The 25,000-nt window shown below is 46.3% G+C and overlaps 2 protein-coding genes across 4 annotated transcripts in view; one reads left to right on the top strand and one right to left on the bottom strand.

Moving 5' to 3' along the window:
• The window catches only part of gpr137c (G protein-coupled receptor 137c), a 35,330-nt gene extending 27,051 nt beyond the window's left edge, over positions 1-8,279 (bottom strand). The window contains exon 1 of the mRNA XM_048253264.1: positions 7,591-8,279. Coding sequence (XP_048109221.1) covers positions 7,591-8,064 — 474 coding nt within the window. The 5' untranslated portion in view covers positions 8,065-8,279. The remainder of the gene's footprint in view (positions 1-7,590) is intronic.
• Positions 8,280-8,667: 388 nt separating this feature from the next.
• Positions 8,668-25,000, top strand: part of txndc16 (thioredoxin domain containing 16) — a 41,092-nt gene continuing 24,759 nt past the window's right edge. For all 3 annotated transcript variants that reach the window (XM_048253208.1, XM_048253223.1, XM_048253216.1), the window contains exons 1-15: positions 8,668-9,177; positions 9,786-9,868; positions 10,087-10,160; positions 10,275-10,349; positions 11,002-11,123; positions 11,663-11,753; positions 12,873-13,029; positions 17,283-17,449; positions 17,887-17,947; positions 18,045-18,201; positions 18,614-18,760; positions 18,961-19,020; positions 20,403-20,571; positions 21,262-21,398; positions 21,734-21,818. In XM_048253208.1, coding sequence (XP_048109165.1) covers positions 9,018-9,177; positions 9,786-9,868; positions 10,087-10,160; positions 10,275-10,349; positions 11,002-11,123; positions 11,663-11,753; positions 12,873-13,029; positions 17,283-17,449; positions 17,887-17,947; positions 18,045-18,201; positions 18,614-18,760; positions 18,961-19,020; positions 20,403-20,571; positions 21,262-21,398; positions 21,734-21,818 — 1,745 coding nt within the window. In that variant the 5' untranslated portion in view covers positions 8,668-9,017. The remainder of the gene's footprint in view (positions 9,178-9,785; positions 9,869-10,086; positions 10,161-10,274; positions 10,350-11,001; positions 11,124-11,662; positions 11,754-12,872; positions 13,030-17,282; positions 17,450-17,886; positions 17,948-18,044; positions 18,202-18,613; positions 18,761-18,960; positions 19,021-20,402; positions 20,572-21,261; positions 21,399-21,733; positions 21,819-25,000) is intronic.

Below are 25,000 nucleotides of genomic sequence, written 5' to 3'. Positions count from 1 at the left end.
AAAAAGGTTGGAGACCCCTGCTGTATATAGTGTTTCCAGAAACATTTCAAACATCTTGAGACTTCAGTGACAATGGCAATGTGTCATTTGCACACCCCTGTGACAGCTAGCAAATGCTAGTCATTTCTTTTTGCAAAAGAACATTGCTTACCATGACTTCACATATTGCTTTCTCTAAAGACAATGCTCCCTGACACCTCTGAAGAGCATGTTAAGACCAAGTACTCTGATGTAGTAGGTCTGGGGCAAGTACTCTGATGTAGTAGGTCTGGGGTAAGTACTCTGATGTAGTAGGTCTGGGGCAAGTACTCTGATGTAGTAGGTCTGGGGCAAGTACTCTGATGTAGTAGGTCTGGGGCAGATGGAGTCCATGCTGCACTGCCTGTTTGCCCTTCAACTTCTTTCATATGAATTCTAAGTCAGCAGAATGTCTGTTCTAAGTTCTAAGTGCGCAGATGCATATTAATGATCGTTGTGCCGTCATGAACAGCACTGGAACTGACAGAGATTAAGCTGAAATAAAATCTGGAAGGTTCCTTGAAGGATTACTGGGTTTGCATCTAATACATATTGTGTGTATGTATGCATACAGTATGTGTGTATATATGTATTGTATGTATGTATTGTATGTATGTATAGCGTGTAAGCATATGTTTGTAAATATAGTTTGTATGTATACATATTAGAAACTAGACGTCCTGATGACAGCCAATGCAATGTTGACATGGAGAAGATTAACTCATCAGACCCAGCTTGACAGGCTGACGACCGACACCTTGAATCTGATCAGAAATGAAAGCCAGAGATAAAAGACTTTTCAACCCTGGTGTGCCTCTGTGTGTGTTTTTGTTCATATTTTGTGTCTCTCTCTCTCTCTCTCTGTGTGTGTTCATCTGTGCTTGGCAAACAAGCCCTTTCTGTGGTCTCCCCAAGTGAGCCGTATAGAGTGAGTCATAATGTATGTCACATGTCTCACAGCCCCAACGTTACCCAAACTCTTGTATAACGTCTCCAGCCCCGCGAACGCATTCACTCTGCAGGAACACACCATCATTCCCACCCAGCGAATCTACAGTTAAGGGTAATATACAGCCATCTTAAACTAGGACACAAGGAGGGGAATCTACAGTTAAGGGGAATAAACAATCATTTAAAACTAGAAGAGAAAGAGAGAGAGGGAATTCTGCAGTTAAGGGTAATACAATCATTTTAATCTAGAGGAGAGAGAGGGAATTCTACAGTTAAGGGTTATGCAATCATTTTAATCTATAAGAGAAAGAGGAAAATCTATAGTTGAGTGTAACACAATTATTTTAAACTAGAAGAGAAAGAGATATGTATACACAGCCTAGTACTGTAAATCTACTTTTCAAAATCAGCATGTGTTTTGAGAGCAGTTCTGGCAAAGCTGTTATTAAATTGAGCGATTCACTTCCATTTTCTGACATGTAGATTTATGAGGTTCGACTCTAATGCTTCTGACCGTGGCGGTGAAGAGCGGCCCTGGTGCCAAATCTCTGGACCGAGCCTCTGAGACGAGACGAGGGGTATTCTACTGCTGCCCCATGCAGTAAGAACAAAACAAACAAAGAGGCCAAACGGATTACTGCAGCTGGGTCTGACCTGCTTACCCTTTTCTTGTGTGTGTGTGTGTGCGTGTGTGAGTGTGTGAGAGGTAGACCAGTTGACCGCTCCAAGAGAGCGCTGCCAATGCAACCCTGGCCTAGTTACATGTTAACAAACACCTGATTGCACACTGCACAGGGCTTGTCATTGCACACACACACACACACACAATGATTGGGAAGAGAAACATTAAATATGTTCTTTGAAAGCCCACAAATTTCCAATCTCAATCAAAGTACATATTGGGCAGAATTATTTGCATCAACACATAATATCAGGTCAGTCTAACTACAGTTTGAGTGTTGAGTCTATACTGAGTGATATTGGGTCACTATAACCTGCATGGCTTTTGCCACATATGTGAACACATCCAGACATGGCTGTTCCAGAGCACAGAGCACGATTTCTTAAACAAACCCGTTTTTCATAGCGCTCTTCGGGGTCTAATTAATCCCTCAAGTAACCTCACAGAAATTCACAGAAAAAGAAAAAAACCCACATAGGCCTAAATCCAGGAGGTCTGCAGAATAAAAAACAAATCCCACACAGACACACTGAACATATGGCTCCCACACCTTCCACTCTTCCGCTGAGCAGACTAGCAAACCTCGAAGCCTTTCAGATCGAGCAGGACGCTCAGAGTCTGCCGAGCAGACTAGCAAACCTCGAAGCCTTTCAGATCGAGCAGGACGCTCAGAGTCTGCCGAGCAGACTAGCAAACCTCGAAGCCTTTCAGATCGAGCAGGACGCTCAGAGTCTGCCGTCTCACTTCCCCCTTGACCATGAAGCCACAGGCCATACAGAAATACGGATGTAAAACCACCTCAGTGGTCACTTCCTCATGTCACATTATGCTAGTAGGTGACCACCATCATGTAAATTATAATGTTCAGCAATTAGAATATTGTCTGTTAACATGATAAAGGCTTGGCTTTGAGGTTTCCACACCAGCCATGCTATGCTGTGGCTCACAACTGGATATTCAGTGAAGCCAAGGAGGTTTTGACCTGGCCTGGAGGTTTTGACCTGGCCTGAGCCTGTGGCTGGATGGGAGACATCCTGAGCGCTGTAAGCAACCTGCGGGCCTGGGTAGGTCTCAGCTTCCCAGAGCCGTGATGAGACCCAGCAGTACAGCACTGAGGAGAGTGCATCAACCTGAAGAGATGTAAACACCAGTGTTCCGGGGCTCCCTACAGTCGTAAAAGATCCTAAGATAGTCATCACGAAGAGGTGGTCATGCTCGGGCCAAAACTGCCCCAGTTGCCTCAGTCACAACCAGTGTTCCGTGATATTGGTTAGGCCAGTATGCAGTGGGCAGCAGAACACACCAAGGTGGCTGATTCAGCTCCAAAGTGGGTGCTACCCACTGGGGTCTAGGAAAGCACTCTTTGCTAACATTATTCCACTTGAATTTACCCACTGGGGTCTAGGAAAGCACTCTTTGCTAACATTATTCCACTTGTATTTACCCACTGGGGTCTAGGAAAGCACTCTTTGCTAACATTATTCCACTTGTATTTACCCCCTTACTCACTCCCAAAAGAGGAGGTTTTGTGGAATTCTGTGCCCTCACATTTAGAAAGAGAAAAGACAAGGCATTTACACTTTTAAAAGTATGCACCATTTTTAAGTGCCACAGTAACTGCACTGTAACACTAGCTGCTGTCTAGAGGTGCTTGACCTGCTGTCTTGGGGTCAACAACAACAAAGCTGATTGGAGGACCCCCCTACATTCGGGTCCAGACCACGCCCACATTAGGGTCACGTCCAGTCTGCCTCGTCCTCTCCTGGCCGTCTACATTGGGCAGCGCAGCATAAGCCACATGCGGGTGAGACGGCTGCAGCTTGGCCGGGGGGATAATACGCATCGGGCCAGGCGGCCGTACGCAGCACACATGCTGCCTCCATTAAGGGAAAAGCGATTTTATGCAAACAGTTGATATGCGTGGCACACTAACGTGCGACACTCAGTGCTGCGCTGTGCTGTGCTTCAGCTGCGCCTGAGGGGGAGAGAGAGAGAGACAGAGAGAGAGAGGCTGCTGAAGCTGGAATCTGAAAAATGAATTGGTCATCACTCCTGCCTGTGTCCCCTGGAGGCAGCAGGGGCAGAGAGAACTAGTCATGTCAGTAAAGAAAGACTCTGAATTTGAAAGACAAAGAGATAGAGAGAGAGAGAGAGGAGAGAGAGAGAGAGAGAGAGAGAGAGAGAGAGAGAGAGATAGAGAATTAGTAAGTGAAACAGAGTTGATACAGAAATCCAGAGAAAAATGGACAGAGGTGGGGGCGAGACAGAGAACGGGCGCAGGCAAGAGAGTGTAGAGAATGGGCAGGGAAGAGAGGAGGAGGTAGAGAATGGGCGGGAAGGAGTAGGAGGAGGTGTAGAGAATGGGCGGAGAAGCAAGAGGAGGAGGTGTAGAGAATGGGCAGGGAGAAGGAGGAGGTGTAGAGAATGGGCAGGGAAGGTGGGTGTAGAGAATGGGCAGGAGAAGGAGGAGGTGTAGAGAATGGGCAGGAGAAGGAGTAGGAGGAGGTGTAGAGAATGGGCAGGAGAAGGAGGAGGTGTAGAGAATGGGCAGGAGAAGGAGGAGGTGTAGAGAATGGGCAGGAGAAGGAGTAGGAGGAGGTGTAGAGAATGGGCAGGAGAAGGAGTAGGAGGAGGTGTAGAGAATGGGCAGGAGAAGGAGTAGGAGGAGGTGTAGAGAATGGGCAGGAGAAGGAGTAGGAGGAGGTGTAGAGAATGGGCAGGAGAAGGAGGAGGTGTAGAGAATGGGCAGGAGAAGGAGGAGGTGTAGAGAATGGGCAGGAGAAGGAGTAGGAGGAGGTGTAGAGAATGGGCAGGAGAAGGAGTAGGAGGAGGTGTAGAGAATGGGCAGGAGAAGGAGGAGGTGTAGAGAATGGGCAGGAGAAGGAGTAGGAGGAGGTGTAGAGAATGGGCAGGAGAAGGAGTAGGAGGAGGTGTAGAGAATGGGCAGGAGAAGGAGGAGGTGTAGAGAATGGGCAGGAGAAGGAGGAGGTGTAGAGAATGGGCAGGAGAAGGAGTAGGAGGAGGTGTAGAGAATGGGCAGGAGAAGGAGGAGGTGTAGAGAATGGGCAGGAGAAGGAGGAGGTGTAGAGAATGGGCAGGAGAAGGAGGAGGTGTAGAGAATGGGCAGGAGAAGGAGGAGGTGTAGAGAATGGGCAGGAGAAGGAGGAGGTGTAGAGAATGGGCAGGAGAAGGAGGAGGTGTAGAGAATGGGCAGGAGAAGGAGGAGGTGTAGAGAATGGGCAGGAGAAGGAGGAGGTGTAGAGAATGGGCAGGAGAAGGAGGAGGTGTAGAGAATGGGCAGGAGAAGGAGGAGGTGTAGAGAATGGGCAGGAGAAGGAGGAGGTGTAGAGAATGGGCAGGAGAAGGAGGAGGTGTAGAGAATGGGCAGGAGAAGGAGTAGGAGGAGGTGTAGAGAATGGGCAGGAGAAGGAGGAGGTGTATGTAGAGAATGGGCAGGAGAAGGAGTAGGAGGAGGTGTAGAGAATGGGCAGGAGAAGGAGGAGGTGTAGAGAATGGGCAGGAGAAGGAGTAGGAGGAGGTGATCTGCGCCATAGAGCCACACGCCTCAATTAGCTTTATGGTGCAGATCTTTCACCAGTGCTGACTGAAGGCCCGGTGACCTTTGACCCCATTGTGTAGCCCTGCTCTCCACTAGTCTAGCCTAGCCTCGCCTTCCTGGTGAGCAGATGCTATTTCTATCAACAGCTCGGCACGAGCCCTTGGGGATTAACTTGATGCATGCCAGCAGCAGCAGCCCCATAGCAGCCCCTCATCTCCTCTTCACACACAACAAACAAATAAACACAGAGCCAGCACAGCCATCGCTCTGTGGGGATCAGCTGAAGAGCGGCTAACAGCCTTTCCACCCATTTCTCTGACTACTGACATGAGCTTACCTATGAGCTATGTGTAGGGGCTGGAGAAATGGAGGGGGAGGGGGAGTGTTTTATTTGTAGCAGGTGAGGAGGGATCATCATGGCTGCCATTAGACTAATGCAAATAAGAACATACCCCAGTGACAGACAGTGCACATTACCCCCACACACACACACACACACACACACACTAGAGGTCATATTAGATTGAAGGGGTTCTGTGCATAGTGGCACACAGTGATTTGCACTGCCACACTACGTCATCTCATGTTAACCGAATCTCCCATTAAATATGCATCTCTACAGAGGCAGCTCAGACAAGAGAGAGGATGTTTTTGTGTCTGTGTTTTAGCAGCAGCAGGGGCAACAGCAGCAGCAGGGGCAACAGCAGCATGCAGTGTCGTGTCACAGTGTTTGTCGGAGCAGGGGGCTGCTACTGCTTCTGCTGCTGAATGCCCCTCTCCTCTCCTCTCCTCCTCCGCTCTCCTCCGCTCTCCTCTGCTCTTCTCTCCTCTCCTCCGCTCTCCTCTGCTCTTCTCTCCTCTCCTCTGCTCTGCTCTGCTCTCCTCTCCTCTCCCCTGCTCTCCTCTGCTCTCCTCTCCTCTCCCCTGCTCTCCTCTGCTCTCCTCTCCCCCTCTCCTCTCCTCTCCTCTGCTCTCCTCTCCCCTGCTCTCCTCTGCTCTCCTCCCCTCCCTCTTTGTTGAGATCCACAAAGCGCAGGATGGAGCGCGATGGTGATGTAATGCTCTTGCAGGTGAATCTGATTGGCTTGCACTTTTTACTGTCGACTCCGGCAGCTTGGTGGGTGCAGCCGCCGCGCGGCGCTGTGCCTTCTTACTGTGCGGCACGGCCGCCGAGTCACTAGCAAAGATGCCCAGGAGTGCCGACACACTCAGCTACAAAGAGCCTCCCCCAAAACTCGGGCCTGGCCACTTCACCCTGCCGCACTCTCCGAACAGCACATCAAGCCATTCCAGAGGGATTCTACAAAGGTCTTAAACACTGCAATACTAGTGCAGGGCTCATCGAGTTTTTGTGATCACACAATTGTGGCACTGATATTACCCGATAAATTATCAGCATCTATAGTCATAGTTGTAGTTTGGGTATTTAGTAGACACTTTTTGTCTAAAACTACTTATCTGATGACAAATTGCACTAAGAACGTCCTCGTATTTAACAGGACATATCAAAAGATGTAAGTGCATCACTGTGGCACAAAAAAACAAAGTCTTATCTGTTGTTTGGGCATACAGTGCTGGCTTGATAGATTTGATATCTTCAGCACAGCATCATAATAGATGAGACATACATAACCACCATAAGCCAATGGTTGAAACTTGACATTGGAATTCCATCATGCAGACAAACTTTAGGCATTAGTCATACATGTATGTTGTAATCTAAGTGACTGAAATCTTAATGGAGGCTGGGCCGCTATGCAGACATAGAGACTAATAAATTGCATGGACCCCTGTCATTCTAAAATTTGTTAACAAGCAAATTTGTCCATTGCACCTGTATTGCCCCTGTCCCATGAAGGGAGCAAGGGGCAGAGGCGGCCTTGTAAGAGATCTCCACTGAACTGAGCAAACTCACAGCAAAGCCAGGATCAGAGAGAGATGACCTCCAAATACCAGACTGACTGTCCCAGAAAAAGACTGTTTAGGTCTGTTTACCCACTTACATGTACACAGCGTTTTAAAAAAATGTTTTATGGCTCAGATGAAATATCCTGTTTGTGAGTGAATAATTTTACAGAGAACATAACATACAAACCATACACCATTCGAAAATAACTATAGGGTTGATCTCAGGGGCAGCCCATGTACACATAATGCTGTTTTTCCCAAATAGAACGATTAGCATAGGCTGTTATTTTGTTCAGACCGACCCGATTCTACTGCATTGAATGCGGACCTTTCGCTGTGCAATCGGGGTATGTACGTGCAAATATGAGAATAACGCGTGTCCTGTTTACTTAGTTGAGACTCACAACAGATCTTGACTTGCATTGTTAATTGACATGGTAAATAAGAGTCGTGCAATAAAAAAAGAGCTTACCTGTGCAAAATATAGGTTTAGGAGACATAACGTGAAGAATTGCAGGCAAACAGGAAAACAATACAAAAGCCAAAAGGGTAAAGGCTGCAACTGGTTCGCTTGAACAACGTTCTTGAAGTAAAAAGAAAACAACGTAGTCCTCAGCGCTGCCCACAGCAAACAGAGAAAAAGAAAGACACTCTGGTAGCTGAAGCGTTTGTGTCCATAGTGCAAAATTAGCCAAAGTTGTAGGTAAACAAATACAAAAAGCAGGGAGTACAGAACAGTATAGACAACGGTGAGTCCTAGCTCCACTGAGGGGGGAAACGCAGCTCGGATCGGTTCATCTGATGAGTCCGTTACAGACGTGAAAACACTGACGCTGACCTGATTTTCTTGTAACAACATAGCGAATAATAAGTGTATCGATGCCGAGCTAAAAACACAGCCAGTGCTTATCAATTCAAAGTGATGGACAGCCCAAACTTTTGACATATATAGCAGATATTCGAATTACGAAAGAGATATGCGTCAAACTTGGGGGCTGCACTCAGATAAAAAACAAACCTAGCTAACTAACTAACAAGCTAGCTCTAAACACATGAACTTGATAAATAAAACAGCTGAGGTGGATATCTAAGTATAAAAAACAGACAAGAGAAAGCCCTCAACAGCGGCCCCCAATCTCTGCAAAGCAGCTCCCTCTGCAAAAAAACAACTACAGGAAAAAAAAGAGATGAGATGTGGAGGGCGATCAGCTGAGCGAGGCTGCATCAAAGGACCCGCCCCCTCACCAATGAGGAGCAGCTGCGCACTGGAGCACTGTAGTCGCCATCTTGGCTCAAAACGTTACTCCCTCCAAATAAACCGTTTCTCCTACAGTAGAGAAATATACGACAGTTTCATTACTAACTCCGCCTCTTACTTCCTACTACATTGTCATTGGGGGTTAGGGTGCCCTACCTCCAAATATTCTAAATTTCATTGGTCAAAGATGATGTCAACTTTTTACATTTGACTATTTATTATTGGCGCGTCATACGACGTCAGGATCTTTGAAAATTCTGTGCATCTCATTGGTTTGTGGGACGCATACACAATATTTACAGGAAGAAACAAGAACTCGCTGACCTGTACATTGGTTTTTGCAAAGACGCGCATGAAAGATGCTAAACATTCAAATAATCTGCGTGCAGTTGTAAAATAGTTCAACCTTGCATATAGAATGCTAAATATAGAGAGCAAAAATGGTCAGGCCTTCCTGTGGTTTGTACACTAGTTATTATGTGGATGACTTACCCTGCAGGAGTTAGCCTAACGAGGCTAATACCACCACCACCACCACCAGACAGGTTTTAAAAAGTTGTAGTCCTATCTCGAATCGAACCACAGTTTGCTGCAAATCGGAATGCCCATTCTAATCTGCAACGAAGTCTTGACTTGTTATCATGATGCGCCTCATATCCATCCTCTTACTGACGTTATGTTACTGGCAAGCCAAGAGAGGTGCGGCGGCAAATGTCTCAAAGATGCTGGAGCTTACTCGGGAGACTTTCACGGAGAGGATGCTGTCTGGGAAATTTTTCTTTGTGTACTTTGGAAAACAAGGCAAGAATATTTTTCCATATTCACCAACTCGAGATGTGTTGATGTTATGTAGGCTACACCCTATGTTAAGCGCGTCATTTCAGGATTTTTATATTTTAGGAAAAAGAAAAGCAGGGCAATTCCAAGTTCCCGTGATTCCTCATTCCCGTGCATTTGTGTCAGGCTTTGAAAAGGAAAACATTTGCAACCAAAAGATGCATGAGATATAGGGATTGTTTTTACCTCAGAATTACACAGGGGATGGCCTTTTGGGGTATTCCAAGTTAACGCTGAGTAAGTGGTATTACACACATACACACACACAGATTGGCCATTGCAGGTCACACACATGATGAATGTTTCTCTTACGTGTTCTCCTAACGTTTCCCAACAACCTAACACACTTACACACACTTCTCTTGGCCTACGCCTTCTACTTTCTCTTACACTGACTAGTAGCCTACATACTATATAATGTCTGAACTGTAATCCTCTAGTAATATTGACTGATGCAGTAGTAATTCCTAGCTAAGGTCTCCTCTGAACTGTAGCCTGAATGTTATTCTCTTTCTGTAAGTCGCTTTGGATAAAAGCGTCTGCTGAAGTAATAAGTGCAAATGTACCTGCAGTGAATCCAACCCTTGAGCTGTTCCTGGAGCAGCTGGAGCTGTCTGCAGAAGCTCTGGAGGATTATGGCATTTCAGTGGCAAAGGTAATGACCACAGAAGGTAATGCCCACAGAAGGTAATGACCACAGAAGTATAACTACTGAAAGAGGGGGGGGGGTTTGCCTCAATCCGAGACAGTTCTTGGCCGACTTGCCCGGTCTTATGAATACTCACTCAGATTGATATCATAAAAAAATATCCAAAATCCATGTGCATTTTTACAGAAGGGCGTTTCATAAATTAATGTCTTCACCCTCCCCAGATTAACTGTACAAAAGAAGACATTCCAAAATATTGTGGGGCTGAGAAGCTGTTGAAGAAGGCCTGCTTGTTTCGGTTGGTAGCCTAGTCTGAGCCTCTGCACACAGTAGCATACTGTAAAGCCATTCTTTCAGAAAGCTCTGCCTGTGTTGAACTTGTCTTCTTCTGCTCCTTCTCTTGTGTCTGCAGAGGCTCTGAGGTGCTGAGGAGTTTTGACACAGACACCGTGTTTGATGTCAATGCTATTGTGTCTCACATACTTTTGTAAGTCACGTCTCCATTGTTGTTAAAAACGTTTCCTACTGCTGTAGTTGATTCAGCAACCCTACATTGAAATCCATTCAAAGGTTCCTGTTCTATTGTATGCAGGTCTCTGTTTGAAGATAAGTCTGTCAGTGGGTGTTGCTCTGTTGTACTGTATGCTGTAGTAGCCTGTTCTATGCTCTTGATCTAGTTCTAGTGAATACATTAGTTGATTCAAAGATTTGCACGTTTGGTAGTATTTGCTAAGATTCAAAGGGACATTGTGAGGGCCTATTATTCTTTGCTTTTGTTTATGTGAAGCACATTGAATTACTCCTGTGTATGAAATGCACTCTATAAACTTGCGTTGTCTTGCCTTACCTTGAGTATACTGCAGATGTAAGCAGGAGAGCCTCGATTCTATAGGTTTTTTCTTAGAGGCCCATTTTTTAATAGCACCCTGTAGTTTTACTGCAACAAACATTTTTGACCCAGGGAAGGGATCCCCTTTCTTTTTCCTCATACTGCGGTGAGTTGGCTATCATGTTTGATAGCCATGGCTATGTGTGCTCTGGTTTATTTTATCATGTTTGATAGCCATGGCTATGTGTGCTCTGGTTTCTCTTATCATGTTTGATAGCCATGGCTATGTGTGCTCTGGTTTCTTCCTCAGCACTGTGCTTTTCAATGAGGTGCGCTATGTCCACACTCCTGCAGAGCTGCTCAGCATTGAGAGGGCTGCTAAGGGTAAAACTGATGTCGTCTTCAGCCACATCCAAGTGCTGGGGCTCCCAGGTACACAATGGTTCCTCACCTAGCGCTGTTAATTCTTGAATTTCCCCTTGGGTATCAATAAAGTATCTATCTATCTATCTATCTATCTCTCTCTCTCTCTCTCTCTCTCTCTCTCTCTCTCTCTCTCTCTCTCAAAATGAATTCACATAATATTTCCAGGCAGCATAGGTGTTTACCAGGCTATTAGCTTTTTTCATTACTGCCTGCTTGAGTGGTTGTGGTTCGCGTCCATTTCCCACTCTAAAAAAAGGCAAAGATTCTAAAACGCTATATAGCTGCTCTGAAATCTTTGGTCGATGAAATAATTTCAATGTACCATTTATTATATAGTAGGTCATGGAAATTCAGGGTTTTCTGTCAGGGAAAAGTCATGGAATTGGACTTAAATGGGCATAATCTAAAATTACCAAGGGTTTAGTTATGTTCATACATTTACTAATGCATATTCAGTATACAAGCGCAATGTGAATAACACCACATAATATGACATAATATGCTTGATTGTAATTGTGACAGTCATTTCTGTATTTCTGAATCAGAACACAGAGCTCTGATGGAGACTGCGTTTGTGTATGGAGCCAAGTTCCAGTTTGTGTTGACCACTGGAGGTCCTGTGCTGAAGCATATGGGGTGAGAAAGATTCCTGTTTCAGTTGTTTTTGTTCTTTAATTGAATGAGTGTCCTGAAGTCTTTATGACATGAGGATCTGTGGAAAACTGTGCAGAGCAAAAGGTTCTGATCGTCTGTAAACAGTGCTTTGTGTAAACAAAGATTGTTAATAAGTTTTATGACTAAAAAAAGCAGTGAGGTGACCCCACCCACCCGACCACACACACACACACACACACACACACACACACATACATTCATTCACATACATACACATACACACACAAACACACACACATGCACACACACTTACACACACACAGAAAGGCGCACCCAATTCCAATACACTCGGCCCCTTATCAGCGATTGAGGATATCCTCATCCAGTCACGCTGTTGTAGTCTCTGTGCAATAGCCAAATCAAACACCCCACTCCCCATTTGTGTGTGTGTGTGTGTGTGTGTGTGTGTGTGTGTGTGTGTGTGTCTGTCTGTCTGCGTAGGTGAGAACGCTAGGCAGTGTTGAGTGTGTATACGCTCTGCATGCATCCCCAAGGGAGAGTGCAGTGGGACAGGATCACCTGATGAGCCGCTGAAGCATATGTACTGTGATTGCTTTGGAGACAGTCGGGAGAGGAGAGGAGAGGAGATGAGGAGAGGGAGAGCAGTGTCTCAAAGAAAGGGAGAAGAGGAAGAGGAGAGGAGAGAGAGAGCACTGAGATGAGGGAGAGGAGAGAAGTGTGTGTAATTCCCAGAGGAGAGGAGAAGAGAGGAGTGTGTGTAATTTCCACAGGGGATCTCACCCAAAATGGCCTGATTTGCATGTTGCATGTTGCATGTGAGAGGTGTAATCTATTTCCCATGAGGTATGGAGACTGAGAGAAGGCATATTAATAGACGGCGCTAGCCCAAGGGTGACACAGGATCATTTATCATCCAGACAGTCAGTACAGACATTTTAATTCAATTTAATTTGGATAAAAAAAATTAACATTAAGCAGCCAAACATATAGTTCACTAAAGTTGTATCATAGTAGATGTAAAGTAGTATCTTGTAGTTCTCTCTCTCTCTCTCTCTCTCTCTCTCTCTCTCTCTCTCTCTCTCTCTCTCTCTCTCTCTCTCTCTCTCTCTCTCTGTGCAGTGCGGATGACCCTGCGTCTCTGCAGGCTGGCCTGTGGTTCCTGCACTGTAAGGAAGTGATGCGTGCAGCAGAGCCCTGTTCACACACGGCCATGAGGCGACCGCTCACCACCCTCAACATCTACGCCTTCCTGCAGCTTATGGAGGCGCCACTGCTGGTGAGCATCTCTCTCACACACACACACACACACACACACACACACAGTGAACAACAGACGGCACACCCAGACGGTTTCACCATCTTCACTGGAGATTTTAACCATGCTGATCTCAAAACTGTACTTCCAAAGCTACACCAGCATGTTGATTTTCCAACAAGAGGAGATAACATCCTGGACCTGGTCTACACTACACACAAAGGAGCATACAAAGCCACCCCCTCCCCACATTGGACTTTCAGACCATATCACTGTTATGCTAATGCCCGCGATACAGACAAAGGGTAAAAGCGAACAAACCGGTTAAGTAAACAGGTAAAAGTGTGGCCTGAGGGAGCCTCTGATGCTCTTCAAGACTGCTTTGACACAACAGACTGGGGAAATGTTTAAGCAGGCAGCCACTTACAACAACCGGACAGACATTGAGGAGTATACAGACACTGTAACCTCTTACATCACCAAAGTGCATCGATGATGTGACCCACACAAAAGACATCATCACTGGGCTAACTGGAAGCCATGGCTGACAGGGGATGTCCTCAGGCTGCTGAGGGCCAGAGACAAAGCCTACAGAGCTGGGGATGAAGCTGGCATGAGAACAGCGAGAGCCAACCTGTCCCGTGGGCATCAAGGAAGCAAAAAGGAATACACTCACAAGATAACCACCCACTTCAAAGACAGCAGGAACGCACAAAGCCTATGGCAGGGCATTCAGGCCCTCACGGACTACAAGCCCGGCCACAGAGCTGTGAGAGCAACATCCCTCTGCTCAACAACCTGAACCGCTTCTTTTGCTCGGGCTTTGAAGCACAAAACAGCACCTGCCCACAGAAGACCCATCCCCTCTACATGAGCAGCCCTGTGCCTCTCTGCCGACAGTGTGAAGAGGACACTTGCTGCTATCAACACCCATAAGGCAACAGGTCCAGACAACATCCCAGGTCGCGCACTGAAGGACTGGCGCGGGGAGCTTAAGGATGTCTTCACAGACATCTTTAACACTTCCCTGAAGCAAGCCATCGTCCATCATGTTTCAAAGCTGCCACCATCATACCTGTGCCAAGAAAAACTGCTCCATCCTGCTTCAATGACTACCGCCCTGTGGCACTGACACCCATCATCATGAAGTGCTTTGAGTGGCTTGTCATGTCACATATCAAATCCATTCTCCCCCACCCTGGACCCCTTCCAGTTTGCATACCGAGCCAAAGCTTGCCCAGAGGATGCAATCTGCTCTGCCCTCCACCCAGCCCCTCACCCACCTGGAAAAGAGACTCATATGTGAGATTGCTGTTTATAGACTTCAGTTTCTGCATTCAACACCATGATACCACAACAACTCATCTGCAAACTTGACAAACTGGGACTCAGTACTACCTCTGCAACTGGCTACTGGACTTCCTCTGTCAGAGGCCTCAAGTAGTACGTGTTGGCAACAATACCTCAAGCAGCATCACACTGAGCACAGGGGCCCCCCAAGGCTGCGCGGCTCAGTCCGGCTGCTCTTCACCCTCCTGCTGACGATGACTGCACTGCAACCTACAGCAACAATCACATAGTGAAATTTTGCTGACGCATTACAACTCTGGTGGGTCTCATCACCAAGGGCTTAATGACTCAATACAGGCTGGAGGCTCCACCATCTGACCACGGGTGCAGGGACAACAACCTCCTGCTGAACGCCAGCAAGACCAAAAGAAATTGTTGTTGACTTCGGAGAGGTCACACCCAACACCTGCCACTGACCATCGACGGTGCTGTGGTGGAGAGAGAGCGAGCAGCACCAAATTCCTGGGGGTGCCTTGCACATCAGTGAAGACCTCTCCTGACCACCAACACTGCATCACTGGCTAAGAGAGCTCAGCCGCCTGTACTTCCCTCCTAAGGAAACTCAGGCGAAGCAAGTGCTCCACCAGCCATCATGACCACATTCTACCGAGGCACCATTGAGAGCATCCTTCCAGCTGTATCAGCTGTGTGGGTGAAGCTGCACTGAATACAACAGGAAAGCCCTGCAGTGCATAGTGAACACAGCTGGAAGGATTATTGGTGCTTCACTCCCCTCCCTGAAGGACATTTACACCACCCACCTCACCAAAAGGCGACCAAAAATTAGCCAGTTGATGTCACCCTCTCCACAATCTGTTTGATCTACTGCCCTCTGGGAAGAGGTACGAAGCCTGGCGCCCCTGCCAAGACTACCAGACTCACAAACAGCTTCATACACCAAGCTGTAAGGATGCTGAACTCTCTCCCTCCTCTCCCTCCACCCTCAGCTACAAACATCCTGGACATTGACCCACAATGGTCGCCTGCACTACTTCCACTTGCACACTTGCACACTTGTACACCACACGCACACGCACACGCACACGCACACGCACACGCACACGCACACGCACACGCACACGCACACGCACACGCACACGCACACGCACACGCACACGCACACGCACACGCACACGCACACGCACACGCACACGCACACGCACACGCACACGCACACGCACACGCACACGCACACGCACACGCACACGCACACGCACACGCACACGCACACGCACACGCACACGCACACGCACACGCACACGCACACGCACACGCACACGCACACGCACACGCACACGCACACGCACACGCACACGCACACGCACACGCACACGCACACGCACACGCACACGCACACGCACACGCACACGCACACGCACACGCACACGCACACGCACACGCACACGCACACGCACACGCACACGCACACGCACACGCACACGCACACGCACACGCACACGCACACGCACACGCACACGCACACGCACACGCACACGCACACGCACACGCACACGCACACGCACACGCACACGCACACGCACACGCACACGCACACGCACACGCACACGCACACGCACACGCACACGCACACGCACACGCACACGCACACGCACACGCACACGCACACGCACACGCACACGCACACGCACACGCACACGCACACGCACACGCACACGCACACGCACACGCACACGCACACGCACACGCACACGCACACGCACACGCACACGCACACGCACACGCACACGCACACGCACACGCACACGCACACGCACACGCACACGCACACGCACACGCACACGCACACGCACACGCACACGCACACGCACACGCACACGCACACGCACACGCACACGCACACGCACACGCACACGCACACGCACACGCACACGCACACGCACACGCACACGCACACGCACACGCACACGCACACGCACACGCACACGCACACGCACACGCACACGCACACGCACACGCACACGCACACGCACACGCACACGCACACGCACACGCACACGCACAACAAGACACACACGCCACACGCATTAATGCACACACACTGTTGCATTCAAGTTAATTCTGCAAACCAACCACCACAAATGGAATTCAATTCTCTGGGAAACATTGCACAGTCAGCTCAGCGCATGTCACATACGGTCTCACCCCCACCCATGGTCTTAGTCTCTCTCCTGCACTCTCCTCCACTCTCACCCCCACCCATGGTCTTAGTCTCTCTCCTGCACCCTACTCCACTCTCACCCCCACCCATGGTCTTAGTCTCTCTCCTGCACCCTACTCCACTCTCACCCCCACCCATGGTCTTAGTCTCTCTCCTGCACTCTCCTCCACTCTCACCCCCACCCATGGTCTTAGTCTCTCTCCTGCACCCTACTCTCCTCCTACCACACTTTGACTAGTACTTATAATGTCTGCTCTCTTATCCTCTATAGGAACTCTTGTACAAGCCCTTTGGGCTTCGTTCCCTCCTTGCACCATTGTAAATCTGTGCTAAATAAATAAACTAAAACTAAAACTCTAGTAATAGTGTCGACAGATGCAGTAGTAATTCCCAGCTAAGGTCTCTTCTGCATTGTGGCTTGACTGTTATTCTCCTTCTGTAAGTCGCTTTGGATAAAAGTGTCTGCTGAATGAATATAGGGCAATTCCACAGAAAATGGACTTTTTGTCACATCCATAACACCAGTGAAATGCCTTGGCATTTGTATAATGTGAATGATAACATTTATTTTTTGTGCATTTTTCTTCATGTACATTCTTCAGCCAAAATGGCAAATGCTAAAATTTCATGTAATCACTCATATCATACCATACCATCACATTTTATTGGCGTTATGGATGTTACAAAAAACGGCACTTTCCATGGAATTGTCCTATATGTAAACGTAAATGTGTTTCCTTGCCAGACTGAAGCGTGGGTGGACCCTGCCGAGGTGGAGGTGGACTACAGTCACCTCCAGGTACCCCTTCTCTTCCTCTTCACTCAGGCCCAGACGGAGAGCCTGGACCGGGCCACAGCTGAGGCGCTCGCCAGGAGCCTACGGGGAGAGGTCGGAGTCGTGCTCGTCCACAGGTCTGTGCAGTGTGCCAGGAGACTAGGAGCTAGGAGGTAGGAGGGCAAAGAAAGCAAAGTGCACTTTAAAAAAATAGTGCAAAGCAAATTTGTAAAAGCCATGAGGTTCTGTGTGTCAGTGGAGTACCAGAGAAGTTCATTTACAGTATAACAAAACAAAACACGAAACTCCTAATGATCTCTAACAAATGCCAAGCTGTAATAAGATATAACTATCAAAAAGGGATCTATCATTGTCTTACTGTTCTCTTAAACAATGTAGAATCCCTAATCCCTGCCATGAAGCAGAGATGAATAGTTTAAATGTCTCCTCCATACTTCATTTACTTAGAGTAGAGCAAATCTCCTAGGTAGGATGTCTTGAACTGGTTTGAAAGTAATTGTCTTTCTGTATTCCATGTCATTTTAAAGAAGTTTCACCTCATCTTTCCTGCCAGGGATAGCCCAGATGTTCAAACCCCTGTGACGTACAATGCAGCCTACAGGCTTTCAGACATGGTGAGTGTGTCTCAGATGCTCTCAGACTAATCCCCAAGTGGCCATCAAAACCACCGGTCATCTGCTCACCACACTGTTTTCTTTCAACTCACCACAGGCTGCCGTGAAGCACGTCACATTTAACAACATGGAGGAAGTGGTCACACTTTTCAAAGAGGAAGTGGTCACACTTTTCAAAGAGGCGGTCGCTTCTGTGCGAGAGGAGGTGGCAGAGGAAGAGGACGAGGACGATGAAGATCAATGGACCACTCTGGGTACAATGCTGTCGGTGTACGGCACAAAGTGCTCTTCTCTCTGCACTGTGAAATGAAAGCAGGATGTGGAGACTGGTACTTAGGAGAGATTTTGATCATAGTTATCATATTTAATGGTCTCAGGTGTAGGGGATTAGATAGACAATGATGTATGTGCACTATTCATGAACCACTGTGCATTTTTTCACATGTGAGAATTAGAATTAGATTACATAGAGTTGCCAGTATGAAAGTCTAATCTCTTTAATTTGTGGTTAAATGACGCGCCTTTAAACAGCCAAAGGAGAGGAAATGTAGTAGTTATCGTCAGGAGTCGCTCGCACATCCCTCCCGCTTGCAATGGTTGTCATTATGTGTCCAAAGCTGAGGTTTTGGTTTTATTAGCTGTGTTGCCTTTCTTTTCTGTTACCAGATGTGCTGGACGATGAGGTGGCCGAGTCTGTGTACAGAGACCGGGATCAGATGCTGGACCTGGATCCAGTCTTAGAGCTCACTGCAGATACCTTTACCAGTGCACTAGCACAGCATGACCACCTGGTGGTGCTGTTTTTCATCAAATGTAAGTGCAGGAACACACACGCACACACAGTGTAGCGTCACTCTCACATGTTATTGATTATCTTCAAATATGTAAATATTTTTGTGGATTTGTAAGTTTTTTCCTGAAATAAAGACAACTTTCACTGAACTTCACTTTATTTGTTGCTATAAGAAGATGCTTGGTGAACTGCCTTTAGCCAGTCTCTGTCTATCCACTAGGGGATGCTGTTTCCATGGCTTTCCTGCATTCATTCGTTGAGGTTGCTGAATCATTGGAAGGTAATAAGGAAGTAATCCGACCTTAACACACTCATCTTCAGAGCTTCTCCTTTTGATTTGCTGACTTCCAGTTCCTGTTATTAGAGTCAACTGAATCTAATAAATCATGTGACTCTTACTGACTACGTCTTAACTATCAGATTTTAGCTATTATTTCACTATAAGACAGCAGTCAGTTAGTTGTCCTTTTATTAATTATGTATGAGTTTACTTTTATTTAATTATGAAATAAAAAAAAAAAAAGATAATCGCAACAATTTGCAGATTTATAGTAACAGAGATAATAGCACAATAGTCAGAAACATCCATTTAAAAACAAGACGTAATAATGAAATGCATAAATGGACAACACGTTATAATGTAGAGCTGTGAAGATTATACTAATATGGTACATTGCTATACAATTTTATAATACAGTTCTTTTCAAAAACATAAGAATTCTATCAGGTTGTGTGGGTCAGTGACGTGACATGCAGATTTCTGTGTCGGGGTTCATTACTTTGGTTTAAAATAATTTTAAATGATTCATAACAAGCATCGTTTTATTCTATAAAACCTGTATAATTTGAACATATTTTCTGTTTATCATAAAAATTGTATATATTTTATGTTTTGTCTTCTCAAACCCCTCAAAATGTCAGGTGGTGCAACCGTCCGAGCAAATTAATACGATGTTATTTTAATATAAAACTCTTTATTGTATTGGAAAATAATGGATGAACTTGCTAGCAAAGTCAAAAGGTTATATACTGTAAGTGTCCAAGAAGATGCCTGTCTAATTTGAAATTAGTAGCAAAGTCAGGTGACTCAACCGCATCGTCAGGTGGTGCAACCAGGTAAAATACTAATTTAAACCAAGAAATAGTGGATTGAAGTGAAGAAATGATGTATTTTAAATTCACATTTTAAATGTGAAGTTGGATGTTGGAAAACCAAAATACCTGCCCATTCATAAAACTACTACTACTTTTAATACCAAGGTCAACCACAAAATAATAATTTGTTAAGCACTGTATACACTTTTTTTTAGAAACTTTTGGTTGCGCCACCTGACATTTTGAAATTGCAAATTGCAATTGCAATTGAAATTGCAAATACAGTCTAAAAATGTATGAAAACCCCTGTGAATGTTGCACAGTGTAAACACTGGCATCACTGCTCATAACAGATCACATATGCTCCTGCTCAGTACTGGCATGACTAATAACAGATCACAAATGCTCCTGCTCAGTACTGGAGATTGTGTAAGCACAGTAATTTATGTGTAAGTGCAGACATATACAAATCCCCGGAAAGGCTGAGCGATTCAAAGTGTCTGTGTCTGTGTGAGTGCTAAAACCCCATATTGATTGTACTGTATATGTGTGGGTGTGTTCGGCCAGGTCTCCCTGACGTCGCTCTGGTGTCTGTAGACTGTGGAGAGTGGACAGACGTCTGCGGCGCCCAACAAATCAACTCCTTCCCCTCAGTGGTGGAGTATCACCGCGGCGATGGGGCCCAGCTGTACCGCGGCATGATGGGAAGTGAGAGCCTGCACAGGTTCATCCTGCTGTGAGTGACGCGCCACCTCTGCTAGCCCTCTCCTCCGTTTCCCAGAGCAGCTAATCCCTCCCGGATGCACACACTTCCCTCCGCATCCCCAGAGCCCTGTGATTTGGCTCAATACTTGTGGTAAACAGCTAGCTTAACTGCAAGTGCAACACTTAAGCTGTGTAAGCAGTTACAACATTGTGGGAATGTCAGAAGAAGAGAAATCAGGATTAGAGTTCAGAGAGTGTCAGCTGAGCTTAATAATAAAAACAACACATTTTTCTTTCTATGATCCTCTGACATCATTGTTGCTTGGGTTAATAGAAAGATAAATCAAGGCTTTATTAGTTTTATCCGGATAAATGTCACTTTCAAACATCAATCATCCTCCAACTTGAGTCCCATTATCCATTATTTTCATCTAAAGGATCAGATAGACGTCCTGATGAAAGTCCTAATTGCCATAACTCAGTTTGAAGTGCATGAGGACATCCATTCATCCATTGTTGATCTAGCCCGGGAGAATGGCCCATTATGAGAGAAATGGTTTGGGAGGAAATGTCATGAATCGGTAGTGCCAGTAAGGTGAGAGGGGTCAGGCAGCCTCGAGAGGCTGTGCTTGTGCCCACTGCTTGTGATGTTTGCCTCGCCATCTGGCGCGCCACTGTGGACGTGAAGGTCCTGACCTCATTTCCTGTGTGTGTTTGCCAGGAGTCGGCTGGGCAGCCCGCTGCGCCTCGCGTCCTCTGAGGAGGTGCGGACCTTCCTGGAGGGGGGGTTGGACGAGCCCCACGGCGCCCTCACCCCCGTCAGGGCATTGGGAGCCTTCAGCTCCAGACGGGACCCAGGTAGGACCAGCCCCAGCACCAGGGGTGCGTTCAAATGTGCAAACACAGGTGAACATTCACAAACATGTCGCAGACTGTTCGAGGAGGCAGTTCGAGGAGGTAGTTCTCAGCGAACATGCAGTGGAGCTGGACAAAGGGCTACAGATAAAATGGAACGCTCACACGAAATTAGAGTTAAATGTTCAGAGAAAACGTATTGACGCAAACGTTCGCCACTTCTAAACGCACCTCAGGTCTGAACCACACCCACCCCCACACCCACACACACACCCCCCACACCTCCCACATCCTCCTCTCTTGTCCACTGTTTCTCCTCTGTACTGTTTGTCCCTCAGGAGTGTCCTTATTTGAAGAAGCGTCGAAAGGGCTGAGGGGAGAGGTACTGCTTGGGATGTTTGTTGACACTCCGGCCCAAAACTGGTAAGTTCTCCGAGGCAGAGCGTTCACGAGCCCATAAACGCGGCTTCTGAAGGGCCCGACCTCCTCATTTCCACCTCCCCGTCTCAAGTGTTCAAATCAAATAAATGTGCACTCAGAGTCATCGATGGTGCCACACAACACACCAATAGGCTTCAACTGGGCCATTTCCTTGTATAATTGTTCGATTTCATATCCAATGTTTGATAGATGGAGGATTTTAAGCCATTGTTTCAAGTTTCAAGTTTCACTTTATTTTTCCTTAGAAAATGAGAATTTAGTGTGCAGCAGGATGTCTAAAACACATACACAGAAAAGCACAGGACACACAACAACAATGAATCCAATTGGGCAGTACACAGGTACATCTGTCATAATGAACATGGACAGGAATACATAAGTAAATAAATAATCACATAATGTATATAAAGATTCTTCTTCAAGAGAACAGTCAGGTGAATTCCCGTTCCTAATAGCCACAGGAATAAAGAATCTCTGGCACGTCCAGTTCTTAATAGAGGAAACCTAAAATGGCACCGTGAGGGGAGCAGATTAAACTCCCCCAGAAGTGGGTGATCAGGGCAGTTAAAATGTGGTCAGCCTTACCCCTGACCCTTTTATCATATACATGTGGTCAGCCTGACCCCTGACCCTATTATCATATACATGTGGTCAGCCTTACCCCTGACCCTATTATCATATACATGTGGTCAGCCTTACCCCTGACCCTTTTATCATATACATGTGGTCAGCCTTACCCCTGACCCTTTTATCATATACAGTTTAAAATGTGGTCAGCCTTACCCCTGACCCTATTATCATATACATGTGGTCAGCCTTACCCCTGACCCTTTTATCATATACAGTTTAAAATGTGGTCAGCCTTACCCCTGACCCTTTTATCATATACAGTTTAAAATGTGGTCAGCCTTACCCCTGACCCTTTTATCATGTACAGTTTAAAATGTGGTCAGCCTTACCCCGGACCCTTTTATCATATACAGTTTAAAATGTGGTCAGCCTTACCCCTGACCCTTTTATCATGTACAGTTTAAAATGTGGTCAGCCTTACCCCTGACCCTTTTATCATGTACAGTTTAAAATGTGGTCAGCCTTACCCCTGACCCTTTTATCATATACAGTTTAAAATGTGGTCAGCCTTACCCCTGACCCTATTATCATATACAGTGAAGTATGCTGCAGCTGTGGTAGCTGTACCCCAAACACCTTAGACGCTACACAAACCAGCTTTGTTAACTTACGCTTGCAAGATCATTGGAAGACCACTGTACCACACCACAATACAAAATGTCAAGACATTTCAATAAATTCACTGGTACTCACAATTCACTGATTCAATAAGACACTGGTAAAACAAAGTCATCAGAGTCCTGCACACACTAAATGATTACATCTTCCTCAAAAAGAAAAGTCTCTGTTGGGCCTTTTTACAGGCAGCATCAGTGTTGCTCTCAAAAGCAAAAATTAATCAAATATAATCATATCCTTTGTCTTGGAAACATTGATAGACAGTGTTTCATGTAATGCAACTCAAACGCAGCATTTCAGCTTACTACGCAAAACTGAGCCCCTGATAATTATCTGAAGAGGACCTACTGCATGTTTGTGTCCCGTCTACAAAGCAGTGATGCAGCTGGCGTGACTAATAAGCACATCTCTCTGGTGTACGCTAAAATTCGATGAGTTCAAAATCAAAGATTCCTTTGAGCAGCCCACAGGCCAGCGTACGTTTCTGTTCCTTCAACACACAACTGGCCATCATTGATGCAATGAGCACTAATTGTGTGTTGACCCAGACACAAAAAAAACTTGATTGTTTGAATGATTATAAGTTAAAGAATTTCTTATCTTTATTCTTTTGAACTATATACCAGTAGATAAGGATCTGGATAAGAACCCTCTATAAAGTTTATACCTGCAGGATATAGAGAACTCCAGCAGATATTGCCAATCAGATATTTCTAAATTACAGCTTAACTTGCCGAAAGAGGTGGTTGCATATGGTCTTTAAGAAAGTGTGTAATGGCCGATGTAAACCAGACTAAATTCCCCAGATGAACTGCAGAGGTGACCACTGTACTCTGACCAGCCCCCCCCCCCCCCCCCCCCCATTGGAGGAGACCACAACTTTATCAGCCCATAGCATGTGATTGACATGTAGCTCTGTTTGATCTGCACATGGTAAGATTTATGTGCTTGACCCGACTGACACTTATGTTAACCTTGTATTTATCCAACCTGCAGAAACCGCACACTATGACACTTATGTTAACCTTGTATTTATCCAACCTGCAGAAACCGCCTGCTATGACACTTATGTTAACCTTGTATTTATCCAACCTGCAGAAACCGCCTGCTATGACACTTATGTTAACCTTGTATTTATCCAACCTGCAGAAACCGCCTGCTATGACACTTATGTTAACCTTGTATTTATCCAACCTGCAGAAACCGCCTGCTATGACACTTATGTTAACCTTGTATTTATCCAACCTGCCGAAAGAGGTGGTTGCATATGGTCTTTATGTTTCCAACAGAAAAGTGTGTAATGGCACAGTGTAAAACCAGACTTCAATTTCTAGATGAACTGCAGAGTGTGGTCATTAGGCTGACCAGCTCCCCCCCCCCCCCCCCCCCATTGAGGAGACTGTAATTTCAGCCCATAGCATGATTGACTGTAGATCTGTAGGTGTCTGCACATGGTGAATGCCGTGATGATGCCCCTGAGGCCTGCAGAGGCACAGTGATGGCCCAGGTAATTGATTTCACAGTAGAGGAATGTAAACGTGGTCATTAGGCTGCACTTACTGCACAATAGTGTCTGCATTACATGTCCTGGCTGTAATTTGTTCTAGAAAATACTGAGATCTGTGGGTGTCCATACCTAGCATTCTCTGTGAGTGTGCGTGCGTGCGTGCGTGACCCGCAGAAACCGCACGCTATGACACTTATGTTAACGTCGTATTTATCAAACCTGCAGAAACCGCACACTATGACACTTATGTTAACCTTGTATTTATCCAACCTGCAGAAACCGCACGCAATGACACTTATGTTAGCGTCGTATTTATCAAACCTGCAGAAACCGCCTGCTATGACACTTATGTTAACGGCGTATTTATCAAACCTGCAGAAACCGCCTGCTATGACACTTATGTTAACGG

This window comes from Alosa alosa, chromosome 1 (assembly GCF_017589495.1).
Source record: "Alosa alosa isolate M-15738 ecotype Scorff River chromosome 1, AALO_Geno_1.1, whole genome shotgun sequence".
NCBI classification, from domain to species: Eukaryota; Metazoa; Chordata; class Actinopteri; order Clupeiformes; family Clupeidae; genus Alosa; species Alosa alosa.
The sequence above is the reverse complement of the archived record's forward strand: the minus strand, read 5'-3'. Positions and strand labels throughout refer to the sequence as shown.